This window comes from Pristiophorus japonicus, chromosome 9 (genome assembly GCF_044704955.1).
Source record: "Pristiophorus japonicus isolate sPriJap1 chromosome 9, sPriJap1.hap1, whole genome shotgun sequence".
NCBI classification, from domain to species: Eukaryota; Metazoa; Chordata; class Chondrichthyes; family Pristiophoridae; genus Pristiophorus; species Pristiophorus japonicus.
Window position 1 is genome coordinate 30,196,578 of NC_091985.1, and position 21,643 is coordinate 30,218,220.

The 21,643-nt window shown below is 45.7% G+C and overlaps 1 protein-coding gene across 2 annotated transcripts in view; it reads left to right on the top strand.

Moving 5' to 3' along the window:
• The window catches only part of pld5 (phospholipase D family member 5), a 109,565-nt gene extending 88,571 nt beyond the window's left edge, over positions 1-20,994 (top strand). For both annotated transcript variants that reach the window (XM_070889238.1, XM_070889235.1), the window contains exon 9: positions 20,769-20,994. In XM_070889238.1, the coding sequence (XP_070745339.1) occupies positions 20,769-20,989 (221 nt within the window). In that variant the 3' untranslated portion in view covers positions 20,990-20,994. The remainder of the gene's footprint in view (positions 1-20,768) is intronic.
• Positions 20,995-21,643: the final 649 nt, after the last annotated feature.

Sequence of the window (21,643 nt, forward strand, 5' to 3'; positions counted from 1 at the left end):
TTGTTTCCATATTTACGAAAGGATATACTTGCTTAGGAGGCAGTTCAGAGAAGGTTCACGAGGTTGATTCCGGAGATGAGGGGGTTGACTTATGAGGAAAGGTTGAGTAGGTTGGGCCTCTACTCATTGGAATTCAGAAGAATGAGAGGTGATCTTATCGAAACATATAAGATTATGAGGGGGCTTGACAGGTTGGATGCAGAGAGGATGTTTGCACTGATGGGGGAGACTAGAACTAGAGGGCATGATCTTAGAATAAGGGGCCGCCCATTTAAAACTGAGATGAGGAGAAATTTCTTCTCTCAGAGGGTTGTAAATCTGTGGAATTCGCTGCCTCAGAGAAACTGAGAAAGCTGGGACATTGAATAAATTTAAGACAGAAATACAGTTTCTTAAACGATAAAGGGATAAGGGGTTATGGGGAGCGGGTGGGAAAGTGGAGCTGAGTCCATGATCAGATCAGCCATGATTTTATTGACTGTCGGAGCAGGCTCGAGGGGCCGTATGGCCTACTCCTGTTCCTATTTCTTATATTCTTATGTTCTTATGATCAGTCAGGAGTCGGAGTAGGAGTGCCAGCATGTGTCTGATAATCAACCAGGCATAGAATAGAGTCATAGAAAGTTACAGCACGGAAGGAGTCCATTTGGCCCATTGTGTCTGCGCCAGCCGACAAACAGCTATCCAGCCTAATCCCACTTTCCAGCTCTTGGTCCGTAGCCCTGTAGGTTACGGCACTTCGAGTGCACATCCAAGTACTTTTTAAATGTGGTGAGGGTTTCTACCTCTACCACCCTTTCAGGCAATGAGTTCCAGACCCCCACAACCCTCTGTGTGAAGACATTTCCCCTCAAATCCCCTCTAAACCTGCTACCAATTACTTTAAATCTATGCCCCTGGTTTTTGCCCCCTCTGCTAAGGGAAATACGCCCTTTCTACCTACTATATCTAGGCTCTCATAATTTTATACATCTCATTGAGGTCTCCCCTCAGCCTCCTCTCTTCCAAGGGAATCAAACCCAGCCTATCCAACCAATAGCCAAGATTCTCCACTCCTGGCAACATCCTCGTAAATCTCCTCTGTACCCTCTCTAGTGCAATCACATCCTTCCTGTAATACGGTGACCAGAACTGCACGCAGTACTCTAGCTGTGGCCTAACCAGTGTTTTATACAGTTCAAGCACAACCTCCCTGCTCTTGTATTCTGTGCCTCGGTTAATAAAGACAAGCATTCCGTATGCCTTCTTAACCACCTTATCTTCAGGAATCTGTGGACACTCCAAGGTCCCTTTGTTCCTCTACACTTGTCAGTGTCCTACCATTTAATGTGTATTCCCTTTACTTGTTAGCCCTTCCCAAATGCATTACCTCACATTTCTCCAGATTGAATCCCATTTGCCACTGTTCTGCCCACGTGCCATACGATAGCGACATGAATGACGCAGACTTTGCAGCTGAATTTTAAACAGGAAAGTCTGTTCAAGGGTCACTGTTGCAACCCAGCCTTGATAAATGATCCCATTCTACTTTGGGTCCCACTGGGAGTCAGGATGACAAACATCAGGCTTCCACAGCTTTGTATAAATTTCACAGTATCTGGTTGTTTTAAGGCCAAATATCGTGAAAATTTTAATTTTGAGACCACCAACAGATCATCCTGCGAATCAGGATGGATGTAACCATTTACGGAGAATCGGAGCACCTGGCAATGATGGAGGTCAGTGTGGCAGTGCTGAACATTGAACCCATTTACTCACAGAATTTAACAGCACAGAAGGAGGCTGGTCGGCCCATCGTGCCTGTGCTGGCTCGTTGATAGAGCGATCCAATCAGTCCCACTGCCCTGCCCTGTCGCCATAGCCCTGCAATTTACCCCCCTTCACGTATCTGTCCAATTCCCTTTCAAAAGTTACTGTTTAATCTGCTTCCACCACCCTTTCAGGCAGCGCATTCCAGAGTATAATAACTTGCTGCGTAAAAATAAATCTTCATCTCACCTCTGTCTCTTTTACTCTCCGAGCTTCAGCACTGGGTCAGAGTTTATCAAAACCCTTCTGAAAATCCATACACTACCTCTGCAGCGTTCCCCTTATCTATGCTATCAGTAATGCTTTTTGAAAAAAATTTAAATTTAACAAAAGTATTTTCTCACATTTACATTACGTACGGCAGAAGTTTGCTAATCCATTGCTAAGGCACATGTTTCATTATAAAATTGCCAATAGCCAGCACAATGTCAGGCCGTCTCGATCCATTTACTTTCACACTTTCTGGTAACATATTAAAATTATTGCATAGGTCTCCGAAAACTACAATGTAAACCTTTCCTATACAATTCCAATGTAAAAATATCCACACTTCCTTGGGACATTTACCTATTGAGTTTCCCTGCAATACCAGTATGTGGTACTCTAATAAGATTTTTAATATTACCTGTCATGACTCCCTGTAACATCATTGTTTGGTGCTGCAATATCTTTGACCCACAAATTGCTCAAAATGCTTTCCGAAAAACAAATTTTTTTTTTAACTCAGTAACTGAAATTTCCATTGTCTAAAAAGAAGGTTTTAAACAAAATAACTTTTTTTTAAAAGTTGTCACATTTCACAATAACATGATTCAATTTATCCATTGAATTCATCTCCAAGCCTCCCTGTTCTTTTTGCCCAGTGAAATTGCTTTACCTGTAGGAAGGTACGAGTACAGGAGCAAGGATGTCTTACTACAGTTACTCAGGGCTTTGGTGAGACCACACCTGGAGTATTGTGTGCAGTTTTGATCTCCTTACCTAAGAAAGGATATACCTGTACTTGCCATAGAGGGAGTGCAGCAAAGGTTCATCAGACTGATTCCTGGGATGGCAGGACTGTCATAAGAGGAGAGATTGGGTCTGTTATGTATTTAACCCTTTGTAACCTGCATGACACCTGACCACCAGAGGGCCTACCTGTTGGAGTCCCAAGGATACCTTGGGAGCACAGTATATAAGCAGGCCACCCATGAGGTACCTGCACTCTGGAATCTTATTAAATGAGCTAAGGTCACACTTGCTCATTGTACACAGTGCTCAGTTACACCATTTATTGTGAGTGTATCAATTGGCGACGAGATAACGAACAACCGCGCGAAAATGCAAAGAATAGTCGACATCCTGGAGAAGTTCTCAGAAGGGGATGATTGGGAGGCCATCGTGGAGAGACTCGACCGATACTTCGTGGCCAAAGAGCTGGAAGGGGACGAGAACGCTATCAAACGAAGAGCGATCCTCCTAACTGTCTGTGGGGCAACAACCTATGGCCTCATGAAGAATCTCCTGGCCCCGGCAAAACCAACAGAAATCCTACGAAGAATTGTGTATGCTGGTCCCGGAGCACCTAAATCCTAAGGAAAACGTTTTGATGGTGAGATATTGGTTCTACATGTGTCAACAATTGGAGGGCCAGGAAGTGGCGAGCTATGTCGCCTTGCAGGACATTGCAAATTTGAGGGATTCCTAGAACAAATGCTCAGAGACTTTTTTGTACTGGGTATTGGACATGAGACAATCCTTCGCAAACTGTTGACTGTAGAAACTCCGAATCTAAGTAAAGCCATAACGATAGCCCAGGCATTTATGTCCACCAGCGACAACACCAAGCAGGTTTCTCAGAGTAAAGAAGTTTCGGCCAGTACTGTGCATAAAGTAACGTCGGTCTTGAGCATAAATGTACATGGCAGAACATACACACCGGCCACTGCGGCCCGTCTTCAGATAACCCAGAGTCCGCCATCAATCATTAATGCGAGGCAGTTAATACACTGTTGGTGCTGCGGGGGTGATCATTGGCCCCATCAATACCACTTTAAGCACTATGCGTGCAATGGTTGCAGAACAATGGGACACCTCCAACAAATGTGCAGGCAAGCTGCAAACCCTGCAAACCCCCACCACATTGCAGAGTGTTATATATGTAAACTTGTATTTACTCTATACAACCACCAGAGGACTCATCCCCTGGAGCCCCAAGCGATCCCATCATCCTTTGGGAGCATAGGTATTTAAGGAGGCCTCACAGGTTGGATAGAGACTCTGGAGACCTGCAATAAAAGACTAAGGTCACACTTTACTTTGAGCTCACAGTGTTCAGTCTGACTCTTTCTCCATACATAACAATTGGCGACGAGATACAGATAGCGAACCCAAAGATGCAGGGAACAGTGGGCATCCTGGAGAAATTCTCAGAGGGAGATGATTGGGAAACTTTTGTGGAGCGACTCGACCAATACTTCGTAGCCAACGAGCTAGATAGGGAAGAGAATGCTGTCAAACGAAGGGCGATTCTCCTCACCGTCTGTGGGGCACCAACGTATGGCCTCATGAAGAATCTGCTCACTCCAGCAAAACCCATGGAGAAATCATACGATGATTTGTGCACACTGGTCCGAGAGCATTTGAACCCGAAGGAAAGCGTTCTGATGGCAAGGTACCGGTTCTACGCCTACAAAACGTCTGAAGGCCAGGAAGTGGCGAGTTATGTCGCTCAGCTAAGACGCCTTGCAGAACATTGTGAATTTGAAGGACATTTGGAACACATGCTCAGAGACTTTTTTTTACTTGGCATTGGCCACGAAACCATACTTTGCAAACTTTTGACTGTAGAGACCCCAACCTTGAGTGAGGCCATAGCGATAGCCCAGGCGTTCATTGCCACCAGTGACAATACTAAACAAATCTCTCAGCACACAAGTGCTGCTACAAGTACTGTGAACAAAGTGATGTTGTTTCCAAATCGCAAAGTACAGGGCAGGTCACACATACCTGCAGCTGCACATCTGCAGATGTCTGAGTCCACCATCAAGGGTGATGAATGCAAGGCCATTAACACCTTGTTGGTGCTGCGGGGGTGATCATCGTTTCCATTCATGCCGATTCAAAGGGTACGTTTGCAAGGCCTGTGGAACAATGGGACACCTCCAACGTATGTGCAGGCGAGCTGCTAATCCTGTTAAACCTGCAAACACTATGTTGCAGAGGAGGACAGATCCATGGAGGATCACGACAAACCAGAGCCTCAGACCGAGGAAGCAGAGGTACATTGGGTGCACACATTCACCACGAATTGTCCCCCGATGATGCTGAATGTTGAACTAAATGGACTCCCGGTGTCAATGGAGCTGAACATGGGCGCGAGCCAGTCCACCATGGGCAAAAGGACTTTCGAGAAACTGTGGTGCAGCAAGGCCTCAAGGCCAGTCTTCTCCAATTCGCACGAAACTAAGAACTTACACAAAGGAACTGATTCCTGTAATCGGCAGTGCTACTGTAAAGGTCTCCTACGCTGGAGCAGTTCACAAGTTACCACTCTGGGTGGCACCAGGCGATGGTCCCACGCTGCTCGGCAGGAGTGGCTGGGAAAGATATGCTGGAAGTGGGACGACCTCCGAGCGCTATCGCCCGCTGACGACATTTTGTGTGCCCAGGTCTTAAACAAGTTCCCTTCGCTGTTCGAACCAGGCATCGGGAAATTTCAAGGAGCAAAAGTGCAGATTCACCGAATTCCAGGGGCGCGATCCATCCATCACAAGGCAAGAGCACTACCGTACATGATGAGAGAAAGGGTAGAGATCGAGCTAGATCGGCTGAAAAGAGAGGGCATCATCTCACCGATCGAGTTCAACAAGTGGGCCAGTCCTAATGTCCCAGTCCTCAAGGGAGACGACACGGTCAGAATCTGTGGCGATTACAAAGTAACATCAATCGTTTCTCCCTGCAGGACCAATATCCACTACCAAAGGCCGTGCTAGCGGGAGGAAAGACATTCACGAAGCTGGATTTTACTTCTGCCTACATGACGCAGGAACTAGAGGAATCATTGAAGGCCCTCACCTGCATCAACATGCACAAAGGTCTTTTAATTTATAACAGATGCCCGTTTGGAATTCGATCAGTGGCGGCGATATTCCAGAGAAACATGGAAAGCGAACTGAAGTTGGTCCCGCACATCGTGGTCTTCCAGGACGACATCTTGGTTACAGCTTGGGACACAGTCGAACACCTGCAGAACCTGGAGGAGGTTCTTAGTCGACTCAACTGCGTGGGGCTCAGGTTAAAATGCTCGCAGTGCGGTTTCCTGGCGCCTGAAGTGGAGTTCCTGGGAAGGAGGATTGCGGCGGATGGCATCAGACCCACCGATTCGAAGGCGGAGGCAATCGAGAACGCACCGAGGCCACAGAACGTGACAGAGCTGCGGTCGTTTCTAGGATTCCTGAACTACTTTGGTAACTTCTCACCGGGTCTCAGCGCACTGTTAGAACCACTGCACGCCTTACTGCGTAAAGGGGATGAATGGGTATGGGGCAAAAGTCAAGAAAATGCCTTTGTAAAAGCGAGAAAATTGTTATGCTCAAACAAATTGCTTGTGTTGTATGATCCATGTAAGCGTTTGGTACTAGCATGTGATGCATCGTCATATGGCATCGGGTGTGTATTGCAACAAGCTAATGATTTGGGCAAATTACAACCGATTGCTTATGTATCCAGGAGTCTGTCTAAGGCTGAGAGAGCCTACAGCACGATTGAAAAAGAAGCGTTAGCGTGTGTCTATGAGGTAAAGAAAATACATCAATATCTCTTTGGGCTAAAATTCGAATTGGAAACTGACCATAAATAACTCATATCCCTGTTCTCCGAGAGTAAGGGGATAAACACTAATGCATTGGCCCGCATCCAGAGATGGGCGCTCACGTTGTCCGCATACAACTACGCGATCTGCCACAGGCCAGGCACAGAAAACTGCACCGATGCTCTCACTAGGCTGCCATTGCCCACCATGAGGGTGGAAATGGCGCAGCCCGCAGATCTAGCCATAGTTATGGAAGCATTTGAGAGTGAGCAATCACCCGTCACTGCCCGGCAGATCAAAACCTGGACGAGCCAGGACCCCTTATTGTCCCTAGTCAAAAACTGTGTGCTTCACGGGAGCTGGTCCAGTATCCCAGTGGAAATGCAGGAAGAGATAAAGCCATTTCAGCGGCGCAAAAATGAAATGTCTATACAGGCAGACTGCCTTCTGTGGGGCAATCGAGTAGTAGTTCCCAAGAAGGGCAGAGACACCTTCATCAGTGACCTTCACAGTACCCACCCAGGCATCGTAATGATGAAAGCGATAGCCAGATCTCACTTGTGGTGGCCCGGTATTGATGCGGACTTAGAGTCCTGCGTGCACAGATGTAATACATGCTCGCAGTTAAGCAGGGAGGCGCTGCTAAGCTTATGGTCTTGGCCCTCCAAACTGTGGTCTAGGGTACATGTCGACTATGCAGTCCGTGCTTGGGTAAAATGTTCCTTGTGGTTGTAGATGCTTACTCCAAATGGATTGAATGTGATATAATGTCGGCTAGCACGTCCACTGCCACTACTGAAAGCCTGCGGGCCATGTTTGCCACTCACGGCTTACCCGATGTCCTGGTGAGCGACAACGAGCCATGTTTTACCAGTGCTGAGTTCAAAGAATTCATGACCCGCAACGGGATCAAACATATCACATCTGCCCCGTTTAAACCAGCGTCCAATGGTCAGGCAGAGAGAGCAGTGCAAACCATCAAGCAGGGCTTGAAGAGGGTAACTGAAGGCTCACTGCAGACTCGCCTATCCCGAGTCCTACTTAGCTACCGCATGAGACCCCACTTGCTCACTGGGATCCCGCCTGCTGAACTTCTCATGAAAAGAGCACTTAAGACAAGGCTCTCGTTAGTTCACCCTGATCTACATGAACAGGTATCGAGCAGGCGGCTTCAACAAAGTACATACCATGATAGCGCAAATGTGTCACGTGAGATTGAAGTCAATGATCCTGTATTTGTATTGAATTATGGACACGGTCCCAAGTGACTTCCCGGCACTGTCATGGCCAAAGAGGGAAGCAGGGTGTTTCGGGTCAAACTTTCAAATGGACTCATTCACCGGAAACATTTGGACCAAATCAAACTCAGATTCACGATTATCCTGAGCAATCCACTTTGGACCCTACATTCTTTGACCCCCCAACATACACACCAGTGGCAACCGGCACAGCTGCCCAGCGAGGGCCCAACAGTTGATTTACCAATACCAGCTTTCACACCGAGACGATCAACCAAGGTAAGAAGGGCCCCAGATTGACTCAACTTGTAAATAGTTATACTGTTGACTTTGGCGGGGCGGGGGGTTGTTATATATGTAAACTTGTATTTACTCTGGACAGCCACCAGAGGGCTCATTCCCCGGAGTCCCAAGGGATCCCATAATCCCTTGGGAGCACAGGTATTTAAGGAGGCCTCACAGGTTGGAGAGAGACTCTGGAGACATGTAATAAAAGACTACGGTCACACTTTACTTTGAGCTCACAGTGTTCAGTCTGACTCTTTCTCCATACATAACACAGAGGAAGATCTACTGTGGATCAAGCTGAATTGTAGACTCGTAGTGAGGAGGCAGAAGTGTATGGGGTACACAGATTCACTACGAAATGTCCACCAATAATGTTGAAAATTGAACTGAATGGTATTCCAGTATCTGTGGAGCTGAACACGGGGGCAAGTCAGTCCATAATGAGTAAAAAGGCCTTCGACAGGCTGTGAGGGAAGAAGGCACACAGGCCCAACTCAGCCCCATTCACACCAAACTAAGGACTTGCACCACGGAACTAATCCCTGTAATTGGCAGTGCAGAAGTCAAAGTCTCCTAAGATGGAGCAGTACACGAATGGATTGTACCAGGGGATGGCCCCACGTTGTTTGGCAGAAACTGGCTGGGAAAAATTTGCTGGAACTGGGACGACATCCGAGCGCTTTCGTCCATCGACGACGCCTCATGGACCCAGGTTCTGAGCAAGTTCCCATCATTGTTCGAGCCAGGCATCGGAAGCTTCTCGGGGGCGAAAGTGCAGATCCATTTAGTTCCCGGTACGCGACCCATCCACCACAAGGCTCGAGCGGTACCGTACATGATGTGTGAAAAAGTGGAAATTGAGCTGGACAGGCTGCAACGTGAAGACATCATCGTGCCGGTGGAATTCAGCGACTGGGCCAGTCCAATTGTCCCGGTACTTAAGGAGGACGGCACAGCTAGAATTTGTGGGGACTATAAAGTAACGATTAACTGTTTTTCGCTGCAGGACAAGTACCCGCTACCCAAGAAGACAACCTATTTGCGACCCTGGCTGGAGGGAAGACGTTAACAAAGTTAGACTTGACCTCGGCCTACATGACACAGGAGCTGGAGGAGTCTTTGAAAGGCCTCACCTGCATCAACACGCACAAAGGTCTGTTTATCTACAACCGGTGCCCGTTCGGGATTCGGTCAGCAGCAGCGATATTCCAGCGGAACATGGAGAGCCTGCTAAAGTCGGTTCCTTGCACAGTGATCTTCCAGGATGACATATTGGTTACAGGTCGGGACACCATGGAGCACTTGAAGAATCTGGAAGAGGTTCTTAGTCGGTTGGATCGCTGGGGCTCAGGTTGAAACACTCGAAGTGTGTTTTCCTGCCACAGGACGTCGAGTTCTTGGGAAGGAGAATCTCAGCAGACGGCATCAGATCCACCGACGCCAAGACGGAGGCCATCAAGAACGCGCCGTAACCACAGAACGTGATGGAGCTGCGGTCGTTCCTGGGACCCCTTAACTATTTTGATAATTTCTTACCTGGGTTAAGCACCCTGCTAGAACCCCTACATGCGCTACTGCGCAAGGGAAACGACTGGGTATGGGGGAATTCACAAGAGGCTGCTTTTAAGAAAGCCAGAAATCTGTTGTGTTCTAACAAACTGCTTGTCCTGTATAACCCTTGTAAACGATTAGTGCATCGTCATATGGGGTCGGATGTGTGTTACAACAGGCTAACGAATCGGGGATTTTGCAACCGGTCGTTTATGCGTCCAGGAGTTTGTCTAAGGCCGAAAGGGCCTACAGCATGATTGAAAAAGAGGCTCTGGCGTGCGTCTACAGGGTAAAAAAAATGCACCAGTACTTATTTGGCCTCAAGTTTGAGCTTGAAACTAACCACAAACCGCTCATATCGTTCTCTGAGAGCAAAGGGATTAACACCAATGCCTCTGCCCACATCCAAAGATGGGTGCTCATGCTGTCGGCATACAACTATGTAATCTGCCACAGACTGGGCACAAAGAACTGCACAGATGCTCTCAGTCGGCTGCCATTGCCACCACCGGGGTGGAAATGGCACAACCAGCGGACTTGCTCATGATCACGGAGGCATTTGAGAACGAGAAGTCCCCCCCCCCACTGTTACGGCCCACCAGATCAGGACGTGGACCAGCCAGGATCCTTTACTGTCCTTGGTAAAAAACTGTGTCCTCCATGGGAGCTGGTCCGGTGTCCCAGTGGAGATGCAGGAGGTGATTAAGCCGTTCCACAGACGCAAAGACGAGTTGTCCCTGCAGGCAGACTATCTATTGTGGGGCAATCATGTGGTCTTGCCCAAGAAAGGCAGAGACACATTCATATGTGAACGGCACAGCACTTACCCAGGCATCGTAATGATGAAAGCCATCGCCAGATCCCATTTGTGGTGGCCCAGCATCGACTCCGATTTAGAGTCATGCGTGCGCCAGTGCAACACTTGCTCTCAACTGAGCAATGCACCCAGAGAGGCACCGCTAAGTTTGTGGTCGTGGCCCTCCAAACCATGGTCGAGGATCCATGTAGACTATGCAGGTCCATTCCTAGGCAAAATGTTTTTGGTTGTCGTGGACGTTTACTCAAAATGGATTTAATGTGCAATAATGTCTGTAAGCACGTCCACGGCTACCATTGAAAGCCTACGAGCTATGTTTGTTATGCACGGCTTGCCTGATATCCTAGTCAGCAACACTGGGCCGTGCTTCACCAGTGCTGAATTCAAGGAATTCATGACCCGCAACGGGATCAAACACGTCACATCTGCCCCGTTCAAGCCCGCATCCAACGGCCAGGCAGAACGGGGAGTTCAGACCATCAAGCAAAGCTTGAAGCGTGTGTCGGAAGGCTCCCTGCAGACCCGATTGTCCCGAGTGCTGCTCAGCTACCGCACCAGACCCCACTCACTCACCGGGGTTCCCCCAGCCGAGCTGCTCATGAAAAGGGCGCTTAAAATAAGGCTCTCTTGTCCACCCTGATCTCCATGATCACATGGGGGGCAAGTGGCATCAACAAAGTGTGTACCATGACTGCGCAAATTACTCACGCGATATTGAGATCAATGATTCTGTGTTTGTACTCAATTATGGACATGATCCCAAATGGCTCGCTGGCACGGTCACAGCCAAAGAAGGGAGTAGGGTGTTTCAGGTCAAGTTGGCCAATGGACAAACGCACAGAAAACATTTGGACCAAATCAAATTGCGGTTCACCAACAGCTACGAACAACCTGAAGAGGACACCACCAACTTTGACCCTTCAACACACACACAAGTGGCAACTGACATCATGGTTGACCACAAAACCGAACTCATCATCCCCAGCAGCCCAGCAAGGCCAGCTGCCCAACAGCCCAGTGAAGAACTGACCATCTCACCCACACCCGCATTTGTATCGAGATGATCGACAAGGGATCGTAAAGCCTTAGATCGTCTCACCTTGTAAATAAGTGTACTGTTGACTTCACGGGGGAGTGATGTTATGTATTTAACCCTTTGTAACCTGCATGACAGCTGACCACCAGAGGGACCACCTGTTGGAGTCCCAAGGGATCCCAGCATCCCTTGGGAGCACAGTATACAAGCAGGTCACCCACGAGATACCTGCACTCTGGAATCTTATTAAAGGAGCTAAGGTCACACTTGCTCATTGTATACAGTACTCAATTTCACCCTTTATTGTGAGTGTATGAGGGTGGACTCGGCCTGTATTCACTAGAGTTTAGAAGAATGAGTGGGGATCTCATTGAAACGTATAAAATTCTGACGGGGTTGGACAGACTAGATGCGGAGAGGATGTTTCCCCTGGCTGGGAAGTCTAGAACAAGAACTCACAGTCTCAGGATATGGGGTAGGAAATTAAGGACTGAGATGACACTAAGTTGGGTGGCAGTGTGAGCTGTGAGGAGGATGCTATGAGGCTGTAGAGTGACTTAGATAGGTTAGGTGAGTGGGCAAATGCATGGCAGATGAAGTATAATATGGATAAATGTGAGGTTATCCACTTTGGTGGTAAAAACAGAGAGACAGACTATTATCTGAATGGTGACAGATTAGGAAAAGGGGAGGTGCAACGAGACCTGGGTGTCATGGTACATCAGTCATTAAAGGTTGGCATGCAGGTACAGCAGGCAGTTAAGAAAGCAAATGGCATGTTGGCCTTCATAGCGAGGGGATTTGAGTACAGGGGCAGGGAGGTGTTACTACAGTTGTACAGGGCCTTGGTGAGACCACACCTGGAGTATTGTGTACAGTTTTGGTTTCCTAACTTGAAGAAGGACATTCTTGTTATTGAGGGAGTGCAGCGAAGGTTCACCAGACTGATTCCCGGGATGGCGGGACTGACATATCAAGAAAGACTGGATCAACTGGGCTTGTATTCACTGGAGTTCAGAAGAATGAGAGGGAATCTTATAGAAACGTTTAAAATTCTGGCGGGTTTAGACATGTTAGATGCAAGAAGAATGTTCCCAATGTTGGGGAAGTCCAGAACCAGGGGTCACAGTCATAAGGGGTAAGCCATTTAGGACCAAGATGAGGAGAAACTTCTTCACCCAGAGAGTGGTGAACCTGTGGAATTCTCTACCACAGAAAGTTGTTGAGGCCAATTCACTAAATATATTCAAAAAGGAGTTAGATGTAGTCGTTACTACTAGGGGGATCAAGGGATATGGCGAGAAAGCAGGAATGGGGTACTGAGGTTGCATGTTCAGCCATGAACTCATTGAATGGCAGTGCAGGCTCGAAGGGCCGAATGGCCTACTCCTGCACCTATTTTCTATGTTTCTATGTTTCTATGAGGAGAAAATTCTTCACTCAGAGGATAGTGAACCTGTGGAATTCTCTACCACAGAAGGCTGTGGAGGCCAAGTCACTAAATATATTTAAGAGGGAGATAGATAGATTTCTAGACACAAAAGGCATCAAGGGGTATGGGGAAAAAGTGGGAATATGGTGTTGAGATAGAGGATCAGTCATGATTATATTGAATGACGATGCAGGCTCTAAGGACCGAATGGCCTACTACTGCTCCTATTTTCTATGGTTCTATGTTTCCACAACCTCTGACCCCCTCCTCCAGCCCCAGCAATAGGAGATTCAAGAAACTAAACAAAATGCTGAGCTAAGAATGGTAAAAGGAAGGCCCTTGATGAAGGCTGGAAACTCCTGAAGTGATTAAGAGCCAGTAGGGACTAAAATCTTTCCTGCTTCGGGTAGAATTTTAGTCCCTACCTGCTCCTAATCAGTTCAAGATTAATGAGTGTGCCAGATTTAACAGAAATGGAAAACGTCATGGCATTTGACGGCTTTCTGACACGCTTTTGATGGATTTTCTTTTTAATAGGATTGTGTTTTAATAGGATTTTGTTTTGAGATAGTGAAGTGCACCGTGTGTATTTTGAGCAGCTCAGTTTTTTCTGATTGGCTCAAATTTCACATTCACTAAAAGACAACCAATCAGCATGTTCCGCAATGCAAGAGCATCAGACACTTTCCCACAACCTGTGGATGAGTTGGACTGGTGCCAGTAAACTGTTAATTATATATTTAAATTTTGCCAAGTTAAAAATGATGTTTCTTGAAAGCCATTACAAAATTGTTCTGCCAGAAAATAATTTAAGTGATAGATTCGAGTCAGCTACATAAAGACAGGCTAAAAGCATTTTCGCTCCCAAGAAACTTCAACTGTTCGAATGACCGAATGATAAACTAATTACTGTAGCAACGAGTACAGGGCCCTCTATCATCATCAAATACAGGATTATAAGTAATATTCAGATATGCTTGCATTTTTAATCATCACCAAGAGATTTTTATCCTCTACCAAATCATTTGCTGTTCCAATTTCATTGCGGTCATTTAGGTACAGGAACATTCCAGAACCTTCTATTGTGCCAACTTTAATTTTGTTATGACTACATTTTTGATAATGCCTCTGATTCCCCTTTTTCAAATTTTACACTTCCTTAATTTAATGTTTTTCTACAGGTTTTGAAGTACTCGTTTATAAAAGGTAAAATAATTTATTGAGACAGAGAGAGTTCAATGATTAAATTTTTATGTATTGGAAGTTCTTTCGGCTTCAACCAGCATCTGCAAAAATAATTCTCTCTGCATTCTGCACATTGCACAGTAGAGCCGGAACCCACAATATATTTGTTAACTTATAATGAGGTTGACACATTCTTGATCCCACCACAGTTCTGATCCAACAATTCTATGAACTAAACAATTTCTCTTTCATCCCCATTATGCAAATTTCCAAATACAAAACTGTTTTTCATTCTGCAGCAAACTGAACTAATTCCCACTCTTTCTTATTGTATAGAACTAACTGCATTCCATAGCACTAACCAGGCCCCCATTGTGCAGAATTACAGGGAACCAAACTGCTTCATATTTGCTTCCAATACACAAAATTCCTAATCTAGTGTACGTAAAACTTCCTGTTTGGAGCATAAAATGATCCTCAGCCAGAAAATCCACTCCTGCCCTTGCCGGAGTACTAAGGTCAGGGTGGGGTCAGCTCATTAGTTACGTCTTCAGCAATTGCCCATGTCATTATGAGCACATGTTGGTTACCTGTTTTGGGGCAGGAAATATGGTAGTGGATGACTGCTCGGGGGGGAGGGGCGCTGCTGGTTGCCCCTCACCCAAAAATGTAGGCTTCCTAGATAATTGGCCCACTTTATAGAAGCGGCAATTAAAACATGTCCTTACAGCATTTCTAGGGTCTTTCAGGTCATGAACTTGGCCTATTGGCCCCGGTGAACCCCACATCGGCCAGTCCAGTGTCCCACAACCATCCGAGATGTCTGCGCTCCTCTAATTCTGGCCTCTTGGGCATCCCCGATTTTTATCGTTCCACCATTGGCGGCTGTGTTTCTGTTGCTGAGGCCCTAAGTTCTGTAATTCCCTCCCTAAACCTCTCCGCCTCTTTCCTCCTTTAAGACGCTCCTTAAAACCTACCCCTTTGACCAAGGTTTTGCCCTAATATCTCCTTATGTGGCTCGGTGTCAAATTTTGTTTTATACTGCTTCTGTGAAGCGCCTTGGGATGCTTTACTATGTTAAAGGCGCTAGATAAATACACATTGTGAAGAGGAGTCAGGAGCCATGGGAATTTTGGTGTGGAAATCCCTTCCCTCCAGCTCCAACTTCTCCCACACAATGGACAATGAAGGGGCAGATGGAAGTTCCGACCGCCACCATCGGAAGCTGCCAGCATCTGGATGGAGACCTGGTATTCTCAGGTTCCGCATGAATGTTTTACCCTGACGTCTGGCCAGCCCAAACTCGTGCGCTAAAGGAATTCACAACCCTAGTCATTAATGTTCCCTATATTAAACTGAGCTGAATTTCAGCTCGAACCTCCAACATATTTAATCCAGTCCAAAGAAAGAAAGACCTGGACTCGTACAGTACTTTATCCTGCCACGGAAATATTTCAAAATGCTTTTCATGTGGATTTACCTTTGGAGTGCAGACTGATTCCCGGGATGGTGGGACTGACCTATCAAGAAAGACTGGATCAACTGGGCTTGTATTCACTGGAGTTCAGAAGAGTGAGAGGGGACCTCATAGAAACGTTTAAAATTCTGACGGGTTTGGACAGGTTAGATGCAGGAAGAATGTTCCCAATGTTGGGGAAGTCCAGAACCAGGGGTCACAGTCTAAGGATAAGGGGTAAGCCATTTAGGACCGAGATAAGGAGAAACTTCTTCACCCAGAGAGTGGTGAACCTGTGGAATTCTCTACCACAGAAAGTAGTTGAGGCCAATTCACTAAATATATTCAAAAGGGAGTTAGATGAAGTCCTTACTACTCGGGGGATCAAGGGGTATGGCGTGAAAGCAGGAAGGGGGTACTGAAGTTTCATGTTCAGCCATGAACTCTATGAATGGCGGTGCAGGCTAGAAGGGCTGAATGGCCTGCTCCTGCACCTATTTTCTATGTTTCTATGTTTCTATGTAACCAGTATTGCTGTTGTTCAGGCAAACAGTGGTACTAATATGGACAGAGGATTCCTCTTCTTCTGGAGGGGAGCTGCTGATCCATGTGACCCTGGGCCTCCACTCACAGCCCACCTATCTGTCAGATGATGCCAGCGCAGGGACTCCGCCCTTTTACCTCCCGCTTACTGCAGGGCTCATAGACTTTGCTGAAAGTTTAGTGCAAAACACTGACCTAATCTCATTCAGATCATTGGATGGAGTTGGTGAAGGAAGAATTAAATGGGTTGTGGTACAACCATGTGAAAGTTGCCTATTTGGATGCGGAGTTGCCAGAATTCTCGATCCAAATTTGCAGCTAAAAGCCAGGCCTTCATAAGGATTCGATTGTATCACTGGCATTCATTAAAAAATACTGTAATCTTGCTCTGTATTTGATATCCGGACAGAATTGCTCCTGCAGCTTTAAGATGATTGAAAGCATTCAAAGCAAATAGCACGCTGGTCCTCTCAAAGGATTTTTTTGGTTTTCTCTGCAGTGAGGTCAGTTTACCTATGTATTGTTGGGTCCGGCTGATGATTAGTCTTCTATGGATTACACTTTATCAGATATATTAGATTCTCAGAGTGCAGCATCTTTAGTCAGTTATCAGTCACTGAAGATTTATGACACTTGGAGTCCATCTGTCGGAGCCAGTGTATTGATATTTATACTGTTTAATAATAAACAAAAATTACGAAGTATCAGCAGTTAAGCCTTCAGGTACATATAGATGATACCATAAATTATCAAGTATAATATGCTTCCATGTTTGACTATTCCAACACACTCCTGGCTGGCCTCCCACGCTCTACCCTGCGTAAACTTGAGGTCATCCAAAACTCGGCTACCCGTGTCCTAACTCGCATCAAGTCCCGTTCATCTATCACCCCTGTGCTCACTGACCTACATTGGCTAGGTGGTTAAGCAACACCTCGATTTCAAAATTCTCATTCTTGTTTTCAAATCCCTCCATGGCCTCACCCCTCCCTGTCTTTGAACAAATATTTTGTATCGGTCTTCATGTTAGAAGACACTAAAAGCATCCCCATAATAGATAATCCAGGGGTTATAGGGAGGGGGAACTTAAAACAATCATTATCACTAGAGAAAAAGTACAAGGTAAAATAATGGGACTAAAGGTGGACAAGTCCCCTGGACCTGATGGCCTGCATCCTAGGGTCTTAAAAGAAGTGGCTGCAGAGATAGTGGATGCATTGGTTGTAATCTACCAAAATTCCCTGGATTCTGGAGAGGTCCCAGCGGATTGGAAAACCACAAATGTAATGCCCCTATTTAAAAAAGGAGGCAGACAGAAAGCAGGAAACTATAGACAAGTTAGTCTAACATCTGTCATTGGGAAAATGCTGGAGTCCATCATTAAGGAAGTAATAGCAGGACATTTAGAAAATCATAATACAGTCAAGCAGAGTCAGTATGGTTTTATGAAAGAGAAATCATGTTTGACAAATTTGCTGGAGTTCTTTGAGGATGTAACGAGCAGGGTGGATAATGAAGAACCAGTGGATGTAGTGTATTTGGATTTCCAGAAAGTATTCGATAAGGTTCCACATAAAAGGTTACTGCATAAGATAAGAGCTCATGGGGTTGGGGGTAATATTTTAACATGGATAGAGGATAGACTAACTAACAGAAAACAGAGAGTAGGGAAAAATGGGTCATTTTCAGGTTGGCAAACTGTAACTAGTGGGGTCCCACAGGGATCGGTGCTGGGATCTCAAGTCTTTACAATCTATATTAATGACTTGGATGAAGGCATCGAGTGTAATGCAGACAAATTTGCTGATGATACAAAGATAGGTGAGAAATCAAGTTGTGAGGAGGACTCCAAGAATTTGCAAAGGGATATAGATAGGCTAAGATGGTGGGCAAAAATTTGGCAGATGGAGTATAATGTGGGAAAATGTGTGGTTATCCACTTTAGAAGGAAAAATAAAAAGCAAATTATTATTTAAATGGAGAGCGACTACAAAATGCTGCGGGACAGAGGGATCTGAGGGTCCTTGTACATGAAACACAAAAGTTAGTATGCAGGTACAGTAAGTAATCAGGAAGACATATAGAATGTTGGCCTTTATTGCAAGGGGGATGGAGTATAAAAGTAAAGAAGTCCCACTACAACTGTACAAGGTATTGGTGAGGCCACACCTAGAGTACTGCGTACAGTTTTGGTCTTCTTATATAAGGAGGGCTATACTTGCATTGGAGGCAGTTCAGAGAAGGTTCACTCGGTTGATTCCTGAAATGAAGGGGTTGTCTTATGAAGAAAGGTTGAGCTGGTTGGGCCTATACTCATTGGAGTTTCAAAGAATGAGAGGTGATCTTATTGAAATGTTTAAGATTATGAGGGGGCTTGACAGGGTATGGGGAGCGGGCAGGGAAGTGGAGTTGAGACCAAGATCAGATCAGCCACGATCTTATTGAATGGTGGAGCAGGCTCGAGAGGTCAAATGGCCTACTCCTGCTCCTATTTCTTATGTTCTTATCTCTGTAATCTCCTCCTGCACCACAACCCCCCCGAGATAGCTGCACTCCTCTAATTCTGCCCTCTTGAGCATCCCTGATTGGAATTGCTCAACCATTGGTGGCCGTGCCTTCAGCTGCCTTCTCCCTAAACTCTGGAATTTCTTGCCTAAACCTCTCTGCCTCTCTACCTCTTTCCTCCTTCAAGACACTCCTTAAAAGCTACAAATTTGACCAAGCTGTTGGTCATCTGCCCTAATTTCTCCTTATGTGGCTCGGTGTCAATTGCCTTGTAACACTCCTGTGAAGCATCTTGGGATGTTTTACTACGTTAAAGGTATTATATAAATACAAGTTGTTATTGGTGTATAATATACACTCTCCACTTATGGTTTCTGATCTGGCCACGTGACCTGGCAAAGGTTTTGGTACAGCAGAGAAGCATAAGGTAGTTGGGTACACTGAGGTGTGTGGCAAAAAGTGAACATACAACTTTGGTAATTTAATTCACACATCCCACTTCAGGTGGATTTCATTGCTCCTGATTCTCTTACAAATACCTTTTGGATTTTAGTACAAATGTATGAGATGCACCTCACATTTTTGTACAATGTTGATGTAAAAATGTATGGCTTACACATGAAAATGTACAGTGCACATATACACTTACTACCTGGAATTTAGAAGAATGAGAGGGGATCTCATAGAAACATATAAAATTCTGACAGGACTGGACAGGTTAGATGCAGGAATAATGTTCCCGATGTTGGGGAAGTCCAGAACCAGGGGTCACAGTCTAAGGATAAGGGATAAGCCATTTAGGACCGAGATGAAGAGAAACTTCTTCACTCAGAGAATTGTGAACCTGTGGAATTCTCTATCGCAGAAAGTTGTTGAGGCCAGTTCATTAGATATATTCAAAAGGGAGTTGGATGTAGCCCTTACAGCTAAAGGGATCAAGAGGCATGGAGAGAAAGCAGGAATGGGGTACTGAAGTTCCATGATCAGCCATGATCTTATTGAATGGTGGTGCAGGCTCGAAGGGCCGAATGGCCTACTCCTGCACCTATTTTCTATGTTTCTATGTTACCTATAACTCACCATGGTATTGCTCAAGGTGAATTACAGGTTCTGCTGTTGCAAGAGGGTTACATAAGAATATAAGAAATAGGAGCAGGAGTAGACCATATGGCCCCTCCAGCCCTGCTCTGCCATTCAATAAGATCATGGCTGATCTGATCCTGGCCTCAACTCCACTTTCCTGCCTGTTCCCTATAACCCTTGACTCCCCTATAGTTCAAGAAACTGTCAAGAGATTACAAAATGCTGCAGCACAGAGGGACCTGGGGGTACTTGTGCATGAAACACAAAAAGTTAGTATGCAGGTGTAGCAAGTGATTAGGAAGGCAAATGGAATGTTGGCCTTTATTGCAAAGGGGGATGGAGTATAAAAGCAGAGAAGTCCTGCTACAACTATACAGGGTATTGGTGAGACCATACCAAGAGTACTGCGTACAGTTTTGGTCTCCATATTTAAGGAGGAATATACTTGCATTGGAGGCTGTTCAGAAAAGGTTCACAAGGTTGATTCCTGAGCTGAAGGGGTTGTCTTATGAAGAAAGGTTGAGCAGGTTGGGCCTATACTCATTGGAGTTTAGAAGAATGAGAGGTGATCTTATTAAAACATAAGATACTGAGGAGGCTCGACAAGGTAGATGCAGAGAGGATGTTTTCACTTGTGGGGAATCTAGAACTAGGAGGCCCAGTTTAAAAATAAGTGGTCGCCCATTTAGAATTGAGATGAGGAGGAATTTCTTCTCTGAGGGTCATAAATCTGTGGAATTTTCTGCTCCCAGAGAGCTGTGGAGACTGGGTCTTTGAATATATTTAAGGGGGAGATAGACAGATTTTTGAACGATAAGGGGGTTATGGGGAGCGGGCAGGAATGTGGATCAGCCATGATCTTATTAAATTGCAGAGCAGGCTCGAGGGGCCAAATGGCCTACTCCTGCTCCTATTTCTTATGTTCTTATGTCTATCTCAGCCTTGAATATAGGGTTGCTGGGATGTGGCGTTGGGGAATTGGTGCACATGAACAAGTTATTAATTGAGGCTTCTCTTTGCTACTTTCCAGGTACCTCTGACTGGGTTGGCGACGACTTTGTGGAAAACACAGGTGTGAGCCTGGTCTTTGAGCACAGACAGAGCAGGAGTGGGAAGAACAAGGCGACAATTCACGGGGAACTAAAAGCAGTGTTTGAGAGAGACTGGAATTCCAAATATGCCCAAAGTTTAGAAATAAATACCTTTCCGGAATGCTTGAAACTCAAAACGTATCAATACAAACTATCTTAATTTAATCTGGGTGTGGTGAAGCAATACCATTTTTTTGAGGTGGGGAAGGGTGGGGGGCGGGTGGAAGAGAGAGTTGATGTAATCATGAGTACCTGGAAGTTTTCACTTTAGATCTGGGTCAAGGATAAGCACTTATCTGATCCTTTAAAATAACCAAAGTGTTCAAGTGATAATATAAAACAAGCAATCTTTCGATTGTCTTACATTGGTCAAGTATCCACTCCACCCTTGAACCTATGGCAGATTAGCTAAGTCAGCAGAGGTCACGTGGGTGGGCCACTGCTCTATAACATGTGACCACAGAAGCAGCTACAAAGTTGCTGGCTGAGCAGTCACAATGAAATGAGTTGAAATCTCACTGTGCAATGTCAGCAAAATCTTGCATACTGGTACGGGATTCCTTTACAACTGAGGCATTCCTTTCAAATGGGTTAAAATCTGTGTTGTTGACATTGCACAGCGCGACTTCAACCCAAATGGAGGCAAACCAAATCTCGGTCTCGCCAGTTTTGAAATGATCATTTGAGTGTAGCTTCCCCCTCTAGATATTTTTCTCTTCTGTTTTTTCCACTGGTGCCTCTGGCCGTGAGGGTGGATTGGCAACTGACCTCCCATTTTGTGCTGGCTGCTAAATACAGTAACACTCCAATTACT